This window comes from Lucilia cuprina, chromosome X, assembly GCF_022045245.1.
Source record: "Lucilia cuprina isolate Lc7/37 chromosome X, ASM2204524v1, whole genome shotgun sequence".
NCBI lineage: Eukaryota > Metazoa > Arthropoda > Insecta > Diptera > Calliphoridae > Lucilia > Lucilia cuprina.
Genome location: NC_060949.1, coordinates 7,720,769 through 7,740,549, shown reverse-complemented (window position 1 = coordinate 7,740,549; position 19,781 = coordinate 7,720,769). Strand labels below are relative to the sequence as shown.

The window sequence follows — 19,781 nt, the reverse complement described above, 5'->3', positions numbered from 1 at the left end:
GAACTATGAAAAAATCGTCTATAGGTTTATATTTATCAATAAATCACTGAAATCCTTTTAAAAACATATAACTTTATAATTTTATAGTTTTCTGTTCCAAATTGAACCTATCAATTGAAACAAATAGTATTTTCTTCTATTCCACTATTGTCATATGTATTTAAGACGAAATTAATACTAACCAATTGTAAATCGTAGATTATATATCTCTTAACATTCTGATTCTAAAACGATTTAGTGACAATAAGGATTTATATAGGGGTAGAACAACAAATTTGATAGAGTGGTTTTGGTTTATAAAAAACTTGTTCATGTCAATCACTCTTCTTGTATTTTCAAATCAATTCTACAGACCAATATATGTATTTAAGAAAACTTTAGTGTTTTCAACAGACTGACGGACGGAACGTCAGTTGGAATTTATAAAAACATATTTTCTTCAAATTCCAACTACTTTATCTTTATTATATCTGCGTCAAAACACTAATTTTTAAAATTTTTTATTTATATATTTCAACATTATTCTAAAATATAATTATAAAGGGCCTCTTGGCAATGAGACATGTACAATTTGTTACGAACTTTTATTATATATGCTCAGTATTACATTAGAAGCGATACTTATTATAGACATTAAACGATGAATATATTTCAAATCTGACTTAAGTATACAATTCTATAGGAAAATTTAAGACATATGAACTTAATTTGACATAATTTAAACGATTAACGATTAAACAGAATTGAATATTTTAATACTTATATTTGACATTAAAGTACAACATAATTTCAATATTAGAAGTTGAACCCAGCAAAGAGTTTTCTGCCCACACTGATGTACAATCATCGTAATACTTAAGCATTATTTGTAAAGTTAAGTTACCTTTCTAGTTCATATCATGGAATTTACATAAATGAAACTATATTTAAAACATTGTGAAAAATGTCATTAGATAAGTATTAATTTCCTTTTTTGAGTCGTTTATACATTACAGGTAGTAGAAGAAACATTAAAACTTTTTAGTAATTCGATTTTTTCTAATAAAATAGCTTTTAACAATTTAATTTCAATAGATTATTTTGATTTTTTGATAATTTATACTTTTAAAAACTGTTATTAAAAAATGTTTATCCACTCATTGATATAAAAATTCTATTTCCCTTGAAATTAAAAGCAACAAAAAACTTATTTGATTCCTCACCAGAATTATTTATTTCTCTTCGGTTTATTATTTTTGTTTAATCAAGCACTTGTACTTAAAACGTGGAAAGTATTTAATAAATGTTAAATCAATGTTGTTCTGCATTCTGAACCGGTTGCTTAATCCGAATCAAAATTTGAAAAAGTTATATACACGTACAGTATTTTGAAGTTATTTATGCTCTCATGACAAAGAAAATATATGTATATTTCTTTAAAGGGAAAAATCTTGTTTAATTCCTTTTTCATTTTGAACGTTTTTTGCTTATTTTTCGTTCCTGAACTGCTATTGTAAATGTAATTGGTTTTCCTTAAGCAATAATATCAAGCATTTCGATTTTGTATTATTACTGGGCACCTACACGTTATTGTTCCATTATGATTACAAGTTACTTTTCGCTTTGCTAGTATGCAGAGTTTGGATGGACGGATGGATGTATGGCTAGATAGACGAATACATTAATTTACTCTTGATATTGTTGCCGCAGTAGTGACGGTGTTGATGATGATCGTGGTGGTTGGTGATGATGTTGGTGCTATGAGTATTACAAAATTCGCGAGACCATAACCTTTTCCTTCTTGATCTGTATGTTTGTTTGTCTGTCGGTGTTCTTTTCTTCGTTTCTTTCTAAAATCGAAGCTTAAAATTATTCAATAATATGCATGGTTGAATCGATCGATGGTAATGTTATAATATGTTTGCAAGTGTGTGTCAGTAAGTGAGTGCGTGTTCGAGTTAGTGTGCACAACGGCACTAATTGTAAATTTGTTGGATACACATAATCATTTTTGCATTCTTGAGTAATTTGTAATAATTTCCTTAAGGGTCAAGTAAACCATCCAGCTAAATAAGAAATGATTCAACTTACAGTACGGAGACCTGGACCAGTAAATACTAAAACTTTACTTAATATGTATGTATGTACATATATGTACATACATATGTAGTGAAGTTTTAGTCGAAATATAAATTTAACTGAATAAAGAACATTGGAAATTCTAGTAATTTACATACATATACACAGTTTACTAACCACGCAACAGGAACATGGACCGAAACTGTTCGAACAAAAAAACTTTAAGCTACCAACTGAAAATGAAACATTGTTCTTTGAAACTTTTAATACAATATGAAAAATTCTATGATTATTGTAATTTTCATTGAATTTCAAACCCTTGACTGACCTTTGACCTCTAAATATGGTGAGAAGAGCAAATCAAGGAGTTTAAGAATATCTCGCACGTGCAGTTAAGTGGCATTAAACGAACTAGCACTTTTCTTCGTGACCCTAAAAGATAATTTCAATTCATACAGTATGTCGAAAATTTGACAAAAATTTCACACCTAAGGGATTAAAGGTGACTTTTTAATTTAAATTTTAAATAATATAATATTCAGCGGCTGTTTTTTTAGACATAATTACTAACTGAATCGAGAAAGTAACCGAATTATGGTATAAAATCACTACTTCGACTTCATACAAAATAAAAAAAAACATGTTCTTTTTGTAACTTTATTTTACATTTTTTTTTTGAATTTTTTGTTCTTAACAGTCGTCGTATGCTAAACCATTCATAATCTTTAATGAATAATATACTTTTGCTTGTAATTTGATTTAGCTTTTGCTCTTTTCTCGTTTCAATAATAACAAGCGTTTGTAAATCTTGAGTTATGGATAAATGCCTGTGTATGTTTTCGCATGACATTGTCTTGTTACTTTCGAGTCCTTTATAAATGGCGATGATGGAAGTAAGGGTGTTGTTTTTTGCTCTTTTCTTGGCAATTATCATCATCGTGGCCGAAGAGGACGATGATGAAGGTGATGATGATGTTCTTGAAATACATTGTTCAAGATACATTTATAGAGACTGGCTGGCTGGCTTCTTAGGTCTTACATGTATGTATGTATGTATGTATGTATGTATGTATGTATGTATGTATGTATGTATGTATGGAGTTTTTGTTTCCAAGATTACCGCCAATGCCATTATCATTTCAAAGAATTAAATATATGAATGTACGAGCTTTACTCGTTGTTTCAAATTTATGTGTCCGAGTATGTATGTAAGATATTTTTATTATTATATGCCCGGACACATACATATGTGACGAAGGTGGTTGCGAATATAATGTAATATTTAAGTTCGTCGTTTTATTCGCCTCATCTATAGACATTTAAAGTTATTTGTAGCTTTTGTATGCTTAAACAACTATTATTTTATTATCTCTCCAAAAGAAGTAGTAAAATTTAATCTTCATCGTAATAAATATTTGTCCTTATAATATTTGTCAAGCGATGCCTCAATTATTATTAATAATTAAATTCTTGCGAACGATCAGACATTGGTTATTATAGATGTATGTATATGTCATGTCAAGGGCTAGATACATATGTGTCACATTAGGAGGCCAAGTCTTTATAATCACTGGGCGCTGTAATGATATTTTGAAAATCAAATACATTAAGTGTAAATCACTCCTAGAATTTGAATCAAACTCTAAAGTATTAAATATGAAGTTTGGAAGTACTTTTACAACTGCAATACCAAATTTGTATTCAAAAACTTTTAAATACAGTTTTTCGAAGCTAGCATTTTTATATTGAAGTATATAAACGATTCGGCAAAGCCGTCACTTTTATTTGTTTTGTTACCTTATGTGTTTACCAGAACGATAAAAGTATGTGCATTGTTAGAAGAATCACTTTTCAGTTTTTTTGTATTGTAAATTGGATGACAAAAAGAAAAAAGGAAACCTTTTCTTAAAGAAAATAAAAATCTTTAACCACGTTTTAAGCTTAAAGAAGAATTCCAGAATTTGTATGATCAATTAATAGCAAAGTACGAGTTATGAGAAGACGCTGCATATATTTATTTTAGAATCTTTTCTTTTGAATTTTTTTATTTATAATAATTTTATTACAAAAAAATGTTTAACAGCGTTTCGTTGTAAGTTCAAATATTTTGTTTTTTATTTATTATATTAAGTTGAAGTACATCACTAAATGCATATAATTAATGAAATTGGAAAGAAATCGTTTAATTTTATTCAACATATCGAATAACTTAATAACATAAGATTATTTTAAGAGTTTTATTAATAATTTTTGAACTAAGGTCCATGTACAAAAAAAGTGGTTTGCTGTTTTTAGCACGCTAACCTTTTTCACTTTATTTAAAAATAAACATTTTTAACAGAATTATAATACATGTTTTCAAAAAATGTCAATACTTTTGGTTAAATTTTTAATGTTTAAAAAAATTTTAAAACAAAAAAAAAATATTTTTTTAATTATAAATTAATTTTAATTGTATCCGTCATGTGTCAATAACTTTCTGTGTGAGATCGACTTGTTGTTGTAAAGGTAAAAGTCATGTTTTCACGAATATTATACAAATATAAATTTAATTTTAATTAAGAAGAGAAACTTTTTACCCTTACAATAGGGTGGGTCGAAAATAGGATTTTCTCTCGGATCAACTTCTAACAGTGTTGTTTTTTAACTTCTAATGGAAGATTGTAAAATATTATTCAAATATATTGAGGGTAAGAGCACGCGCATCTCCGCCGAACACATATACGTTTATATTAGGAAAAAAAGTATGAATTAATTCACCATTTTATAGCAAAATCGTAAAGTATACAAAATTGTCTTTCCAAAAAGATAGAAAAAACCAAAAATTGGTTAAAAATGTTTTAAGCTATTAAGAATTCCCAGAGAATTTTGTGATTCTGAAGTCACATAAACGTATATAAAAGATATTTTTAATTATTTTTTGTTCAAATTGGATAACGCTTATGTTTAGTCCCTGGTAAAAACAGCATCTCCAAAACTCCATTTTCAAACTTTGAAAAATTTTGTTAAACTTTACCAAAATTAAGCAACAATTTGTTACAATATAATTTTCAATTAATTATTGGCAAAATTTGACCTTTTTCGAAATACTTCAACTTTACATCGCAGGTACGGTAGAACTTTGAGAGGTATTGAGCTCATTTTTTTGTGTTTAATTCTTATACATATCGTTTATAATTTCCAGTATAGAAAACTTTAATTTTTAAAAATCCATTTAACAAAATTTTTTAATGTTTGAAAATTGAGTTTTGGATATGCTGTAGACCACAGACTAAACAATGAATCTTATAAATATACACATTATATTTTTTTTGTAAAACTTTTCAAAACTAAAAAAAAATCTTCTATTTACTTTTATGTGTCTTCAGAATCACAAAATTACAAAAAAAAATAAAAAAGTGTAATTTTTCGTATATAAACGCATTTACAACCTTAAACGGCGATGCACAGGCTCATACCCTCAAAATAATTGAACAGTATTTTACAGTCTTCCATTTGACGTTAAAATACCACATAATTTCACTATTAGAAATTGATCCGAGAGAAAGGCCAATTTTGACCCCCCTCTACAATCTGAATTCTGGAATACTTGATTTAAATTTTAAATGTAAAAAATTCAAAGTTATTTTTTTAATGAATTTTTTGAATTATGACAGTCTTATAGTAAATGATATTTTTAAACTGTTAATTTTAGTTTGGTTTTAATTAACCAATCTAAAACTGAAATTATAACTAATTTCTATAAATCTACATTTATAGGTCGACTTACCTTCATTTTGTGATTCAATCAAATTGGCAAAACAAGCCGATGACGTCTTATTATCGATTATGTTAGAAGTATGAGTTGGGGTTGAGCTTGGTGTTGTTGAATCGTTGTTGCGTTGAGATTTATTGCACAACTTGAAGACATCATCAAGGCTGGGTGTCTCCAGTTGTTCGCTTCGTCTTTGCAAGCAAACAAATTGTTCAACTTGCAAATGACGTATACTCTTCACATGCTGTATCATTTCGAGCAATGAATTGGCTTTAAAGTTGCACAGATGACAAAGCAGAGACTTGTTGCAGGTATTAGCTGCTGATGCTGGTTTGGCTGCGGCTGCTGCTGCTAATGATGATGATGACGTTGAAGATAATAATAATGACGATGTAGATGTTGATGTTGGTGTATTACCACCTACCAGACTTAGTGGCGCCGTTTCACTGTTAGGGTTTGTAGAGGAGTCATCAGTAGTACCACCGCCACTACTACTGTTAGGTTCCTGTTGTTGCTGCTGTTGTTGAATCAAGTAATTCAAGTGTTGGAATATTATGATCATGGTTTCGTGTCGCATATGCTGCGTATGCAGCGACAACTTTTGTATGGAATTTGTGTAGAAATCGCAAGAGTTACATTTTATTTGCACAGTATTGGAACCAATTTGTTGCTGCTGCTGTTGATAGTATTTCAACTTGTATTCGTTTGCAGTTCCACCTTCACGCAAATGATTTATAAAGTTTAGTTTCTGCAAATGTTTGTCTGTCTTGCTATGCAACTGATAGTTGGCCTTAAGGTTTGTTTTGTAGTTGCACAGACGACAAATATAATTGTTATTTTGAAATATCATAATGTCGGAAAAGTAGGCTGAGCCCGACAATATATTACTCGAGTTTGTGGGTGACATAGATCTTGTTGAGCAAGCGGATGGAGTCGTCTGTCGAGAACGGTCTATCATCAAATGTTGATTAAGTTCATCCAGACTGTTTGTATTGAAGATACTGCACACCAGACAACTGAATAAAGTCGTCGGCCACATGTCCGGCTTAATGGGAGGTTCCATGTTACCGGTGGCTAGATCAGACGTGCTTAAATCATTTGATTTTGGTGAATAGGGTGATGTTGGAGTTATTTCACTTGAGGCGGGTGGAGAAGTAGCTTGCGATTTAATGCCTGGTTTGTTAGCGGGCAACAAAGCTGGTGAGCTAACGGGTAGAGGACTGTGTACTGGCTGTTGGGTTTGGGCCTGTGCTGCGGCCGCAGCTGCGTTTTGGTGTAACAATTGTATCATAAGAGCCTGATTATAGGCCAAATCTGCCAGAGCTACTTCAGGCATAAAGTTATTACCCTGATGCTGTTGTTGGGATTGTTGTTGTTGCTGCTGTTGTAAAAATGTCAAAGCCTGTATGTGTTTGATATTGTTTTGCAAAACGGCCATGTTATGCGTGTGTTTTTCACTTGTCATGTGAATGCGTAAATTTCGCGCCACCGATGTCTCATAACTGCAAATATCACAACGAAATGATGGCTTCTGTTTATTTGAACTGCTGCCTAATCCGCCACCACTACCATTACCCGCTTGCAAACTGGTCGATAAGGTACCGCAACTAGACGTTGCTGACAAGTTACCACCAATGCTGCTACTGCTGCCAGCACTACTGTGAGTATGTTGCGCTTGTTGTTGTTGTTGTTGCTGCTGTTGTTGTTGCTGCTGCTGTGTAGCCAAGCTGCCCATTGATGTCGCTAAATTGATCTTTGGTGTCGCATCCAATTTACCCACACCACCGGTGGCAACTGCCACAGCCGCTGCCACCATATTTTGTGAGCTATTTAACTCTTGCATATTATTTAAATGTTTGTCGGACTGCATATGTATTGAAAGATTACCCTTGGTAGTAGTAGAGTAATTACAAATTTCACAGCGATAAGGTTTATAGCCACACGAATAAGATTCGCCGCGTGCTAAGCGTGGATGTTGTTGTCCTAAAGAAAAATTTAAAGAAGATTGACATTTTTTATATTATTTTAAACTTTATTTGGTTTTCTGTTTAGTTCGAATTGAAATTTCTATAATGTATTTAAAATTTCCGTAATTATAAATTTGGGGTTCTTTGTGAACCCCAAATTTACAATTAAGTTTCTTATATTCAAAGATTTATCATTATTTGTTTAATAAAATAAATTACAGTTCAACTAAAGCCTTGTGATGAAATTCATTTTTATAATCCTTTTCAAAACAGTTGGCTTCAAATGTATAAAATTAAATCAGAGTTGCATATTAAAATAATAAATTAGATGGGAACAACAGTACTTCAAAAGCTACTTGAAATGGTTTTTAAAGGTTGGCTTTGTTTAAGCTTTCAAAGTTTGTAACTGAATTTTGGATCAACACTTCGTAAACAAGAAGACACTTGGTGACAATGCGAAATTATGTTAGATAATTTGAAAATTTAGAGCATTGTTAGTTTCTCAGTTAAATTAAAAATTTGTGATTGAAGAATATTCAAACAACAATATTAATATCACTATTCGAAAAAATATATGATCTTAATGTAGGTTTTTACTTTCAAATTAAAGATTTTTCGACACAAATTTAATTGTTTAAAAATCAAACTTAATTTTCTTCTAAAAAAATTAAATTTTATTCGAAACGAATTAAATTATTTTCAAAACAATTTAGATTTATTGTGTATCATATTTAATATATTTAATTTCAAATTTACTTTTTTCATTATTAATTAAATTTGTTTAACTTCAAATAAAATTTTCTTTTAATTTAAAGCAAAATAATTAGGGCCTTATGCAAAAACGATTAGTAAATTTAACAATGTTTTACTACACACTTTTTCCATATAAAAACAGGTTTTAATAAACATTTTTATGTTAAAATCGTTTTTGCATAAGACTGTTAAAATTTAAGCATGCATACATATTAATTTAATAATAGCAATTGTTGACGGAAAATAAACAGTCAAATAAACTATTTTTACATCCGTTAAACAAATATTGGTCATTTATGATGATTTTTAAAGAAAATAAGAATGAGAGTATCAACTTTAAAAATTGGCCACAAAAGTCTCGTGCCCAAAACTGCATTCCATTCTGCTGTTGTGTCCGAAAAATTAAATTTTCAATATTCTTATCATCTTAAAATATCATTATAATTTGGAAAATAACTTATACCCAAGTCGGACTCGAACTCGAGGTTGAAGAATATTTAATTTATAATAATATTTCTAAAATATTCAGAATCTACAAAAAGTAAATAAATATTATTGACGAAATTATCAAGAATGTCGTTCAATAATATTTTTTTATTATTATTATACCATACGGATCTATGTATTATTAAAACACTTTTATTATATATATTATTTATTATATATTAAATATAATTCTATGTAAAAATTTTTCTGAAAATGTAATTAAATTTTAAAATTTAGCGAGAAGTTCGAAAAAAATATTCAAACTACATAATTTTAATTGAAAAAAAAGTTCAAAACAGATATAATTGTACAGATTTGTTTGTAAATATTTCCGATATTCAATAGTTTTTTTTTTCCTTTCTTGTTTTTCCTTTTCACGTGCCCTGTGATATCATTTGCATTTTTATTAATTAGTGTCACCATGCTAATTGGTGATATATATTAATTATAAGTATATGTGTTTTGTTGTTCTTAATTTATGAAAGTTTTATTGAGTTCAGATAATTTGTATTTGAAAAATAAAAATCCTCATATATTAAGTAAAAGAGCGAATAATTTTTAAAATATTTAATGAACTCTAATGATTTGAATGAGAGGAAACTCAACAAAAGCTTAGCACGTAATACACTGAAAATTAATCCATTTAATTACAAATTCATCAGCCCAATCAACAACTAAAAAGTGTTAAAATTTAAAGGGGGAAATATCTGAATTTTTAGGGTTGTAATTTTTGTTTAAATGTGTTGTGCCTGTACTCCTCACATTTGTGCTTGCCTTCTGGTTCATGAATATTTAAATTAACACAAATAATTAAAACCAATTCTGATGATTGTACAGATTTCAAACGAGACATACAAAAGCAAACGCATTTCCATATTTATATTTTTTTATTTTTTTTTTTATTAAAAAAACTAATTCAAATGTGTGTACAATATTATAATTGTAACTGCAATATGGCATGGCATGGAAGGCAGGAAAGTATAGTCGTAATGAAGATTGAACATATTAAATAGAAAACATATTTGCATGTTTAAACAATTTCTATTGTGAAATTATCATCATCGTCATTAATATTTTGTGGGTATATACACCCAAAACCCTAATGAAGGAAATTATTAATGCTGATGCTGACAATGATGGTTATGTAAATCTAAATGACTGCAATGATGTCGTTATTACAAGTAGGTATTTGGTTTTGAATAAATAAAAAGGGGTAAATGTCAAATGTTGGCTGTTTTTACAATTTGTTCAACTCTAATTATGATACATATCAGTGATGATTTTTCATGTGGGAATAAATATGTTTGAACAAACATGAGTCTATAATAAACTTATCAACAGTCCGTTCATCCATCTGTCTGTCTGTCCATACACAAAGTATGTATGTAAGTATAAGGAAGTGTGTCACTGGTGTCGGATTATATGGTGTGAAATTTCATATTATGTATTATTTATAACGACTCTTTAGTAGTCAGATTTAAACATACATAGTAAAGTTTTAAAAATTTCAACTTAATAATGTGTAAAATCGGTAGCATGTGAGTATTACATTCTATGATAAGATTACTACAGTAATGGCGTTTAAACATTATAGAAAGATATCATCATCATTAAAACTGTTTATAAAACATATATGGGGAATTTTATGTCAAGTGAAACAAATCAAAAATTCGATTTTGACGAAATTTGCACAAACGTAAGTACTATTGGATAATTTGTCACACACAAAGGGGGTCAAAGTTGATAATTTTGGTCATACACTCATACAAATGAGTGTAATTTTTAATCTATTGGTCCAGCTGAAAAAGTCCAAAGGAGTTTAGATAGCTATTTCTGTACTCATTCCAAAATATTTTTTTTAATTAAAAAAATTGTTGTTAAATAATTATTGCCCATTGTTTTATATTTTTTTGCTTATAAAAAAGCTTAAACAATAATAGTCTTATAATGGGATGCGAGTGGGATATCTATCAAAAACAAATATTTTTTAACTCAATTTTTGGCAATTAATTTTCCCCTTTTTATAAAAATGGACATTTTTTTACTAAAAAAATCTTAAACCATTAATAAAATGCTAAAATTTGAAAAAAAATATTCTTGAGTTAAAAATAATTTTTTGATAGATATCTCACTGGCATTCCATTATGGGACAAAAATTATAAAAAGAATTGTAGAAAAGAGTAAAGATATAGCTATCTAAACTCCTTTGAACAGTTTTTGCTAGGACCAATACGTGAAAAGTTACACTCATTACCAAAATGTCCTACTTTAATCCGCTCCAAGTCCGACAGTTCTTGACTATAGTGCTAAAATTTGTGTCTACTATCCCATAGTACTAAGCTTAGTACAAATTTCTTCCAAATCGGAAAGACATCGATTTTTAAAGTGGGGTCACTTGACACGAAATTCCCCATATATAATGATTTCAATCGTACCAACCATGCGTTTTCTGTCGTTTATCAACATGTTTCAAAAAATGTTAATATTTTAATAAAAATATTTTTAAATACATACCTGCTAAACAATAGCCACACGCCGATTCTCCATCTGGATGTTTTTCACGCATGTGAATTTCTAAAGTCTCTTGGTATTTGTAGTGCCAATTGCATTGTGGACATTTAAGGGTTTTGCAAGAATTCCGAGTAGACATTTGCACGTTGCTATTAAGACGTGCAGAATTTAAAATCATTTCGCATCTGAAATTAAAAAGCAAAATTTTATATAAATAAAACATAGAGTAATTAGTATATAATTAAAAAATAAATTAAAAAAGGCTTTATAAAGTTTTTCAATTAAATTTAAAACCCTAAAACGTGCGTACAACCTCATCACACATGAAGGAATTTCTTAGAAAGAGTAATACTTACATGTGTATCACATACAGTTGAAAGAAAAATCTTTAAAAAACCTTTTTATGTTAATAGTATTTCAAACCCACTATGACGATTTCATATACTTCTTTGAAATGTTAATTTATCCACTTGACCATATAAATTAATCCATTCAGATATTTTAAATAAAATACCTAACAGACAGCTGTTGTAATATTTAAATAAATATTGAACTCTCTATTTCCCATTTCCACATTGATATCTAAATTTCCAAATTTTAATTAACAACACAGCAAAAAATAAATGATGTCATAATTTACAAACACTGTTAAAAGTGAAGAATGAGAAGTAGAAAAGTCGCTTATAATAACATATTCAACATCAAATTTCGATGAAAAACCAATGAAATTTTGATGTTTATTCCCTTCGCCTTCGCGAATAATAATAATAATATAATTATTTTCCTATAAAATATATATCCTGGATCCTTAAAGATAGCGGGGTCGATTAAGTCATGTCCATCTGTCTGTATTGAAATCAATATTCAGAAGGCCTCATCTTTGGTATCCCAGTATTCAATGATTCAAATTGAGAAATTTCCTATTTAAAATCAGCAAAATTGGTTAATAAATAACGGATATATGAGCAAAAATTTGAAACAGCCTTCGAAAATTCGAAACGCTAATGTTAAATTCTGACACATTATTTACAACCATTTAAAGTTACAAATAACCATTATGTTATTTAAACTTACAAATAATCATTATGTTATGTAGTTTTACGTTATATAATCAATGTATGACAACCAAACAACTTTTTGTGTGTTGTTTTATGCGACAATAAAATGTGTTGAAATAATTCTCATTTGCCAGCAAAAAAAGAAAATCCAAAGAAGCGAAAAAGAAGTACTGAAAAAGACCTGAAGAAGTTATGATTTTAACACAGGCTTGTCATTGTCACTACATCTGAAGTCATTCTCAGGAAGTAATTTTATATGTTATTTTTTAAGTTATTAGGAAGAGAAATTTTACTGTTATATAATACAACTAATTTGACTCAAGTTATATTAACATAAATTAACCAAAATAAAATTGTTTTAAGTAAAAAAATTTCACTACAAATCAGGGCATGACATAGTCTTAAATACATTAACTGTGTCATGTATTGTAAGTACTCAGCAAAAATAAAACGAAGTACTTCCAAAAGAATAACATTTATTGCCACTTCAAAATTAGCACTAAGTAAATTTTTTACCTTCCATGGAAGTGATGTTTATTGACGCCCAAAGAAGCGAAAAGAATTCATTTTTAAAAATTTAAGTTTTATTTTTTGTAGTTAATTTTTTTCAATTAAACCAATTTTATTTTAGAGTTAATAAATAAATGCGTTGTATTCTATAATACTACAGTTTCCATATAACTTCCAAAAAAGAACATTAAAATGACTTCAGATGTAGTGAATTTGGAATAAAAAAAGGACATCACTATTATGACAAGAATGTGTTAAAATCATAACTTCTTCAGGTCTTTTTCAGTACATTCATGGAGTAAATTCTATTTCTTTTTCGCTTCTTTGGAAGTTATTTTTTTCTGGGTATATGATTTTTATTTATATATAGGTAATTTTTTTTAGTTTTTAAAACCTGTAATTTTACTGATTTAGGGCCTTTTATTAGGTGAAAGATTAGGGATTAAATTAAAATTAATCCTTGAAAGTTGTTTTTGAATACTCAATCAGCTAATTTTGTTTGACGGTTTAAGTGACCAATGAATGTGTTTTAAACTTGAGCAAGTATTGCAAAAGTGTAAACAGCTGATATCAAAATTTTTAAAAGAATTTTTATTAAATGTTTATTTTAAAATGATTAATTTATCGATTAATATAAATTATGGTCATCATAATTCACATTAATTTTTTTTGTTTTTAATTTAAGTTTTCATTAATTTTTATATTACATTTACAATTTCTTCTTTTTTATAAAATATGCATTGTTTTGATAACAAACAGTGACGTTTTCTGTTGTTTTGTATGGCAGCGAAGTTTAATCTTGTACTCAAAAACAAAAAGTTGATTAACATCAGAATCAATTTATTTTCAGACTAACTAATCTGGTTATTAATTGGCATTTGATAGCCAACTCAAAAACCCGCTCTTCGTAATCAAAATAGATTTGATTTAGATACACATTTTTTAACGGAATGATGATCACATTAGATCATAATGTAGTCATATATAAGAAACTATATTATGGTAAATACAAACATAATATGATAAAATATTTCCAAATAATCATAATATGATGTTTTAAAATTGTTACGATAACCATAATATATTTAGAATAGAATCATAATTTTGACCATAGCACATGGTTACCACAACTATGTTTTTTTTTCTGCGTGTAGGTATGAACGTTCAGATTGTTCTTGTTTGTGTGTACGTTTTGTTTGCTTGTTACTAAGAAAAAGTAAACCGCTGGAACAACTACTACGTTTAGTATTTGTGTATGTTGTTTTGAATTTATTTTTTTGTCACAGAGATGGGAAAGTATTTATAAAAGTAATGCAAATATTCTTCACACTATAAGATTCGGCACAGCCGAATGTAGCACTTTTACTTGTTACTGTTTTACTTTATTTTTTTATTTTACTTATATTTTACTTTAAATAAGTTAACTTTTGGAAATTGACAGAAGATCAGGGTCGTTGTATGAAATGCTATTTTGATTAAACATTATTAAATATGAAAATTAAAATTGAGAACAAAAATAACACAACCCTAATATGTATATACATATTTATGTATATGTATATAAAGCATATTTATTTACAAACATACCTACATACAATAGATTTTATGATTTTTACTTTTTATACCCTGCACCACTATAGTGGGAAGGGTATTATGCGTTTGTGCTGATGTTTAAAACACCCAAAAATATTGGTTTTATGCACACCTTAAAGCATTTAATCTGACCTCATTTAACCCTAGCCCTTATACAAACTCACCTTCAGAAAACGATTCAATATTAAAAATTTACTTATAAACACTAGTAACACGATTAAAGTCTACATAAATAATTTTGAATTAGCTGTAAATTCCTCTACCAAAATTTTTAAGGATAGGTCCATATTTACCGCTACCTTCATTTAAAAATCTCTTTTTATCATTTTATCATTAACATACTGGTGCAGGATATCATATGGCCGGCCATGCCCGACTATACTTTCCTGCTTGTTTCATTTCATAGTTTAGTTTTTTCCCTCCTTTTTATGTTTCCTTTTTCCCTTATTAAGCCTTTTATGTTACATATTGTATTATTGCTAAAATTTAATCGAGAAAAATTCTTTAAAACACTTGAACAATTTTGTGTTCAAACATTAATTAAACCTTTAATAAACGCACGAGTGAATTCATCAATAGCGATTACTATGCTGGGCAATCAAAGAAGAACCCCTTTTTTATTTGTAATCATGAATGCAAAGGCATCAATAGTACATGTTTGATGGAAAACATAGACAAATGTTTGAAAATTACTTTATATTTAGAGAATTGCGTAAATACAATGTATGTAAAAGGGTTGAGGTTAGGAAAATGAAATTTAAAATCCCACTGGGATTTTCTAAACCACAACAAAAACGTTCATGTAGCATAGGATTGCTGAGTGAGTTTCAAAATATGATGTTCAACTTTTAACAACCGTATTTATTTTGAAGTAAATATTCGCAAGTATGTAAAGTTCTATGGCAGTTTCATGTGTTTGTATCTTTTTTCCAATGTGATAAATATCAATATCAGGGCAACCAAAAATATGAAATATGAATATTTTTTGCTGCGCGTCGCATGAATACTGGAGTTATCGGTTTTTGCATTTCAGGCAACTAAACAAATTTTGACATCGATTTGTAGTATTTGCATTTTTGTATTTGCCCTATACATTTTATTTATTTATTTTTTGGAAAATTAATAAATAGAAAATTTTTTATCAGATTTTTTATAAAACTTTATTAAAATTTTTTTCCATAAAATATTTTGTATTCTAGCAATCATAAATTTTTATACCCATTCCCTAAGAATTACTTCATATATGTATATATAGCGTTCGATTAACTAATACTGTGGCAAGTAAATACTTTCTCTGATTGATAAAAATTTAGATTGTAAATTTGAAAAATAAAGAAATATAGATTCATTTTATTATTCAATAACATTTTTATAGCATACACTAATATAGTGGTGATGGCATTGTGCTTTTATGTTGATGTTTGTAACACCCAAAAACATTGTTACTACACCTTAAAGTACACCAATCGGGTCAGAATCATTTTCTATGTTGATTAAGATACAGGTCGCAATTTTCGAGATAAGTTAATGAAATTTGGCACAAGGATGTTTAAAATGGTTGTAATCGGAACAGGGCCATTGAGATGATAACTTATTGTTTAAATATTTCCGAATTTACTAGTGTGGGATATCATATGGTGGTTATGCTGGACTATACATTCTTACTTATTTGTCTTTCAAAATTAATATTTTAACAAGTATAAATGTATAGTCGGGCATAGCCGACCATATGATAACCTACACCAGTCAGTATGTTAAAAATGGAGATTATTTAAAAAAATAAAGCATTCGATTTGTTGTTTAACTTTATTATTTGGAAATATTTATACTTGTTTTTGCCAAAAAAGAGATTTTTTACATGAGAGCTCAAAGGGGAGTAGGAGAAAATATTGGCCTATCCTTATAAATATTGGTAGAGGAATCCATGTCTACTTCAAAGTTATTTATGTAGAATTTAAAAGTGTTATTAGTGTTTATAAGTGAACATTAACCTTCAAGTCATTTTCTGAAGGCAGTTTGAATGGGGGCTAGGATGCCCGATCATTACAAAAATCGGTAATGTCATTGAAATTTCTTTAAAACTAAGTCTTGCCGACTTTTGTTGACATAATAGAAAATTTAAATTAACTATCAGCCCAAAGGCCCTATTCTGCTGGTACGGTTGTATGGGGGCTAGGGCCGATTTAATCCATTTTCCGATTTTATCCATTTTCAATAGGCTGCCAAATGTGTGCCAAATTTCATCCAATTATCTTGAAAATTGTGACCTGTACCTTGCGCACAAGTTGTGCTTGGGGAGCCAGACGAACGGTTGGTATACTTTAAGATGGGTATAGGGCGAATATTTTTGTAATAATACATTTTTGTTTGCCCTGATTATTACCTTGGTGTCCTTAGTAGCTACTGTTTCTAAACAATAAGCACATTAAACAATATAAACAAAAAACAAATAAAACGCACAGTTATTTTGTTAAAAATATTGAAAGAAAATAAACCTAATAGACAGTCAAACAAAAGAAGTTGTTAGCCAGCAACTAAATCAAATTATTTGCGTTTTAGCTGGTTTGTTAAACAGCAATATGACCAAAAACAGGATCCAATCTTCCATTGCCTTGTTGAAGTTTAAAGATTCACAAGCAAAAAATATTAGATACATATTTGCAATTAATTGCAAATATATGTCCCAAATTTCTTAATTTACGATTTAGTTATAAATTGTTTTAAACTTACCGAGCACACTCGACACCTAAGGGGCGACCGTTGATATGATCTGAACAAGCGCCAATGGTAAAACTGGCAGCACTGGCGGGATTGCTGAGAGGTGACGTATTAAGGGAGACATTTAGGCCTGGTGGCAAATTGTTGGCATTTAGCGAGTGATTGGGTGACATGGAAAGTTGATTGGCAGCCGACAGTAGACCAAGGCCGGCAGCGGCTGCAGCTGCTGCAGCAGCTGCTGCAATACCAGAATTTGTGGGCGAACGTTGGGGAGTTTGTGGTGATTGTTTGTACGTTTGATGGGCTTCTAACATTTCACAAGTCTTGCAGTCGACACCCTTAAAGTCTGGATGGTCTGGGCAGATGTTGAGCATTGCGGATGTGTTTGGTGTTGATGAAGTTGATGGATTTATATATGCTTCGGCGTGACTTAACGTATGAGAGGTTAGTTGTTTTTGATGTTGTTGTTGCTGGGCAGCAACTAGTTGATGTTGAAGGAACTTACTAATTAACTTAACACTACTAGTATTTTGTTCAGAATTTAAAGCGGCCAATGAGGCATGTAAGGAACTTATTTGAGCGACTGAGGCATTTGAGGCTGTTGCAGGTAAAGGAAATGTATTCGCCGTTGGTTGAGACCAGCTCATGTTATCATTTTCGAGGTTTTTTTGTTGAGAATCTTCTTCAGCCGTTGCGCGGCCAGCTGTGAGACGTTGTAAATGCTGTTGCAAGAAATCACTCATTATGCTAGTATTGATATTTGTGGACTGGCGAGGCGTTGTATGAAGCGACTTTGGACTTAGATTTGATGAATGTGTTGCAGTGTTTGTGATGTCTTGTGATTGAGGTTCAATGGAATCGTTGTTGGAATTATCATTATACTTATTAATATTTACTAAACTATCAGTACTAATAGCATCTGTTGCTAAATTTCCGGTAGACGCTGATATATCTACCCCCGCACTCAGGGATATTGATGAAGGTGGTGGTGTTGGTGTTTTTGTGAATGTTGAAGATGGCGTTAATATTGTTGTTGCTGCTACTGCTCCTGGTGACGTTATAGTTGCTGCTGCTTCAGTGGTGGATGATAAAGATAATGTTGTTGCTAGGGGAGAGGAGGTGTAAGTGGAGGTCGCCATAGTCGTAGCTGTAGATGTGGTAAAATGATCCGTGGCTAAATCACTAATATTATAGTTGTTAGTCTTTGATTTATCTAAATTTAAGGAACCTAAAGTAGTGGTAGTAGTAGTTGTAGTGGATACCGATTCATTGGCTTGAGATTTTAATAATGTTGGCATTGTACTGTCAAATGTACACTGAGATTGCTGTTCGTCATCGGCAGTTGACGAAACAACTTGAGGCATATTACTCATAGCTAAAGTGGTTATAGTGTTGGTAGTAGTAGTTGTGCTGTTGTTCATACAGCAGGGAGACAATGACGAAGAGGAAGATGATGATGAAGAACTAGAGCTTGAAGTTGATGACAAAAAAGAGGTGTTTGAAGCAGAAGGTGTGGCGGTGATCTCACCGGTCGAAGCAGCTCCTCCAGTTTGTTGGGTATTCGTTATGTCATTATCCAGCTGTGTTTCTATGCCACTGAATTCTTCTGTCGCTGAGTGCTCGGCAATTATCGGGGGAGCATCCACATCGACAGGTTCCAAAAACGATATTTGTGGATTTTCATCCATATTTCTTTGTATGATGGCACTCGAGTATTCACGTTGCATTAACAAGTGTTTTTCCAAGTCTTGCAAATCTAGGCCGTGTTCGGTGTTTGCATGCAAACTAAATGATTTGGTTATGCCAAATGAAAGTTTACAAATAAAACACATTAAAATGGGTTTTTGTATTTTGAATAGATTATTTTCTTGTCGCAATTGTATATTGGCATCATTTGCACTCACGACTCGAAATGTATGAATTTTAGGATTTATCGCTTGTTGCAGCTGTTTTTGCGCCTGCTCCTGACCCTCTTTAACCGATAAAGAAAAACTCTTAGCCGCGGCTGCTGATGATGTTGTTGCTTCTGCTGGCGATGATGTTTGTGTTTTTGCCGCGCTTATATTTAAATTTTCACAAGATTTTGATGATTTTTTTGTTGTTTGCAAAATTGAAGTTGAAGTTTTATCATTGGTAACAGAAATAGCTGCAACTAAATGGACATTAAATTACTTTTAAAATTTCGAAGGTATTGGATTTTTAAAATTTAAGACAAGTATTTGTGCTAAGAGTATCCAGTTAAAAGGGTCTTATTAGGTAATAATAGCTTACAAACACAGTGGGCAGAATCAAAGTTGTTGGAAATAAAAAAGAAATCTGATTCTCGGTGATCCGACTTACATGGAATTTAGATAGGAAAAACATATAACGCTA

General features: G+C 30.1%; 1 protein-coding gene across 2 annotated transcripts in view; it reads right to left on the bottom strand.

Moving 5' to 3' along the window:
* The window catches only part of LOC111681034 (zinc finger protein 2), an 82,222-nt gene that overhangs the window by 13,427 nt on the left and 49,014 nt on the right, over window positions 1–19,781 (bottom strand). For both annotated transcript variants that reach the window (XM_046956560.1, XM_046956569.1), the window contains 3 exons: window positions 17,421–19,560; window positions 11,533–11,714; window positions 5,828–7,795 (listed from right to left, as the gene is read on the bottom strand). In XM_046956560.1, coding sequence (XP_046812516.1) covers window positions 5,828–7,795; window positions 11,533–11,714; window positions 17,421–19,560 — 4,290 coding nt within the window. The remainder of the gene's footprint in view (window positions 1–5,827; window positions 7,796–11,532; window positions 11,715–17,420; window positions 19,561–19,781) is intronic.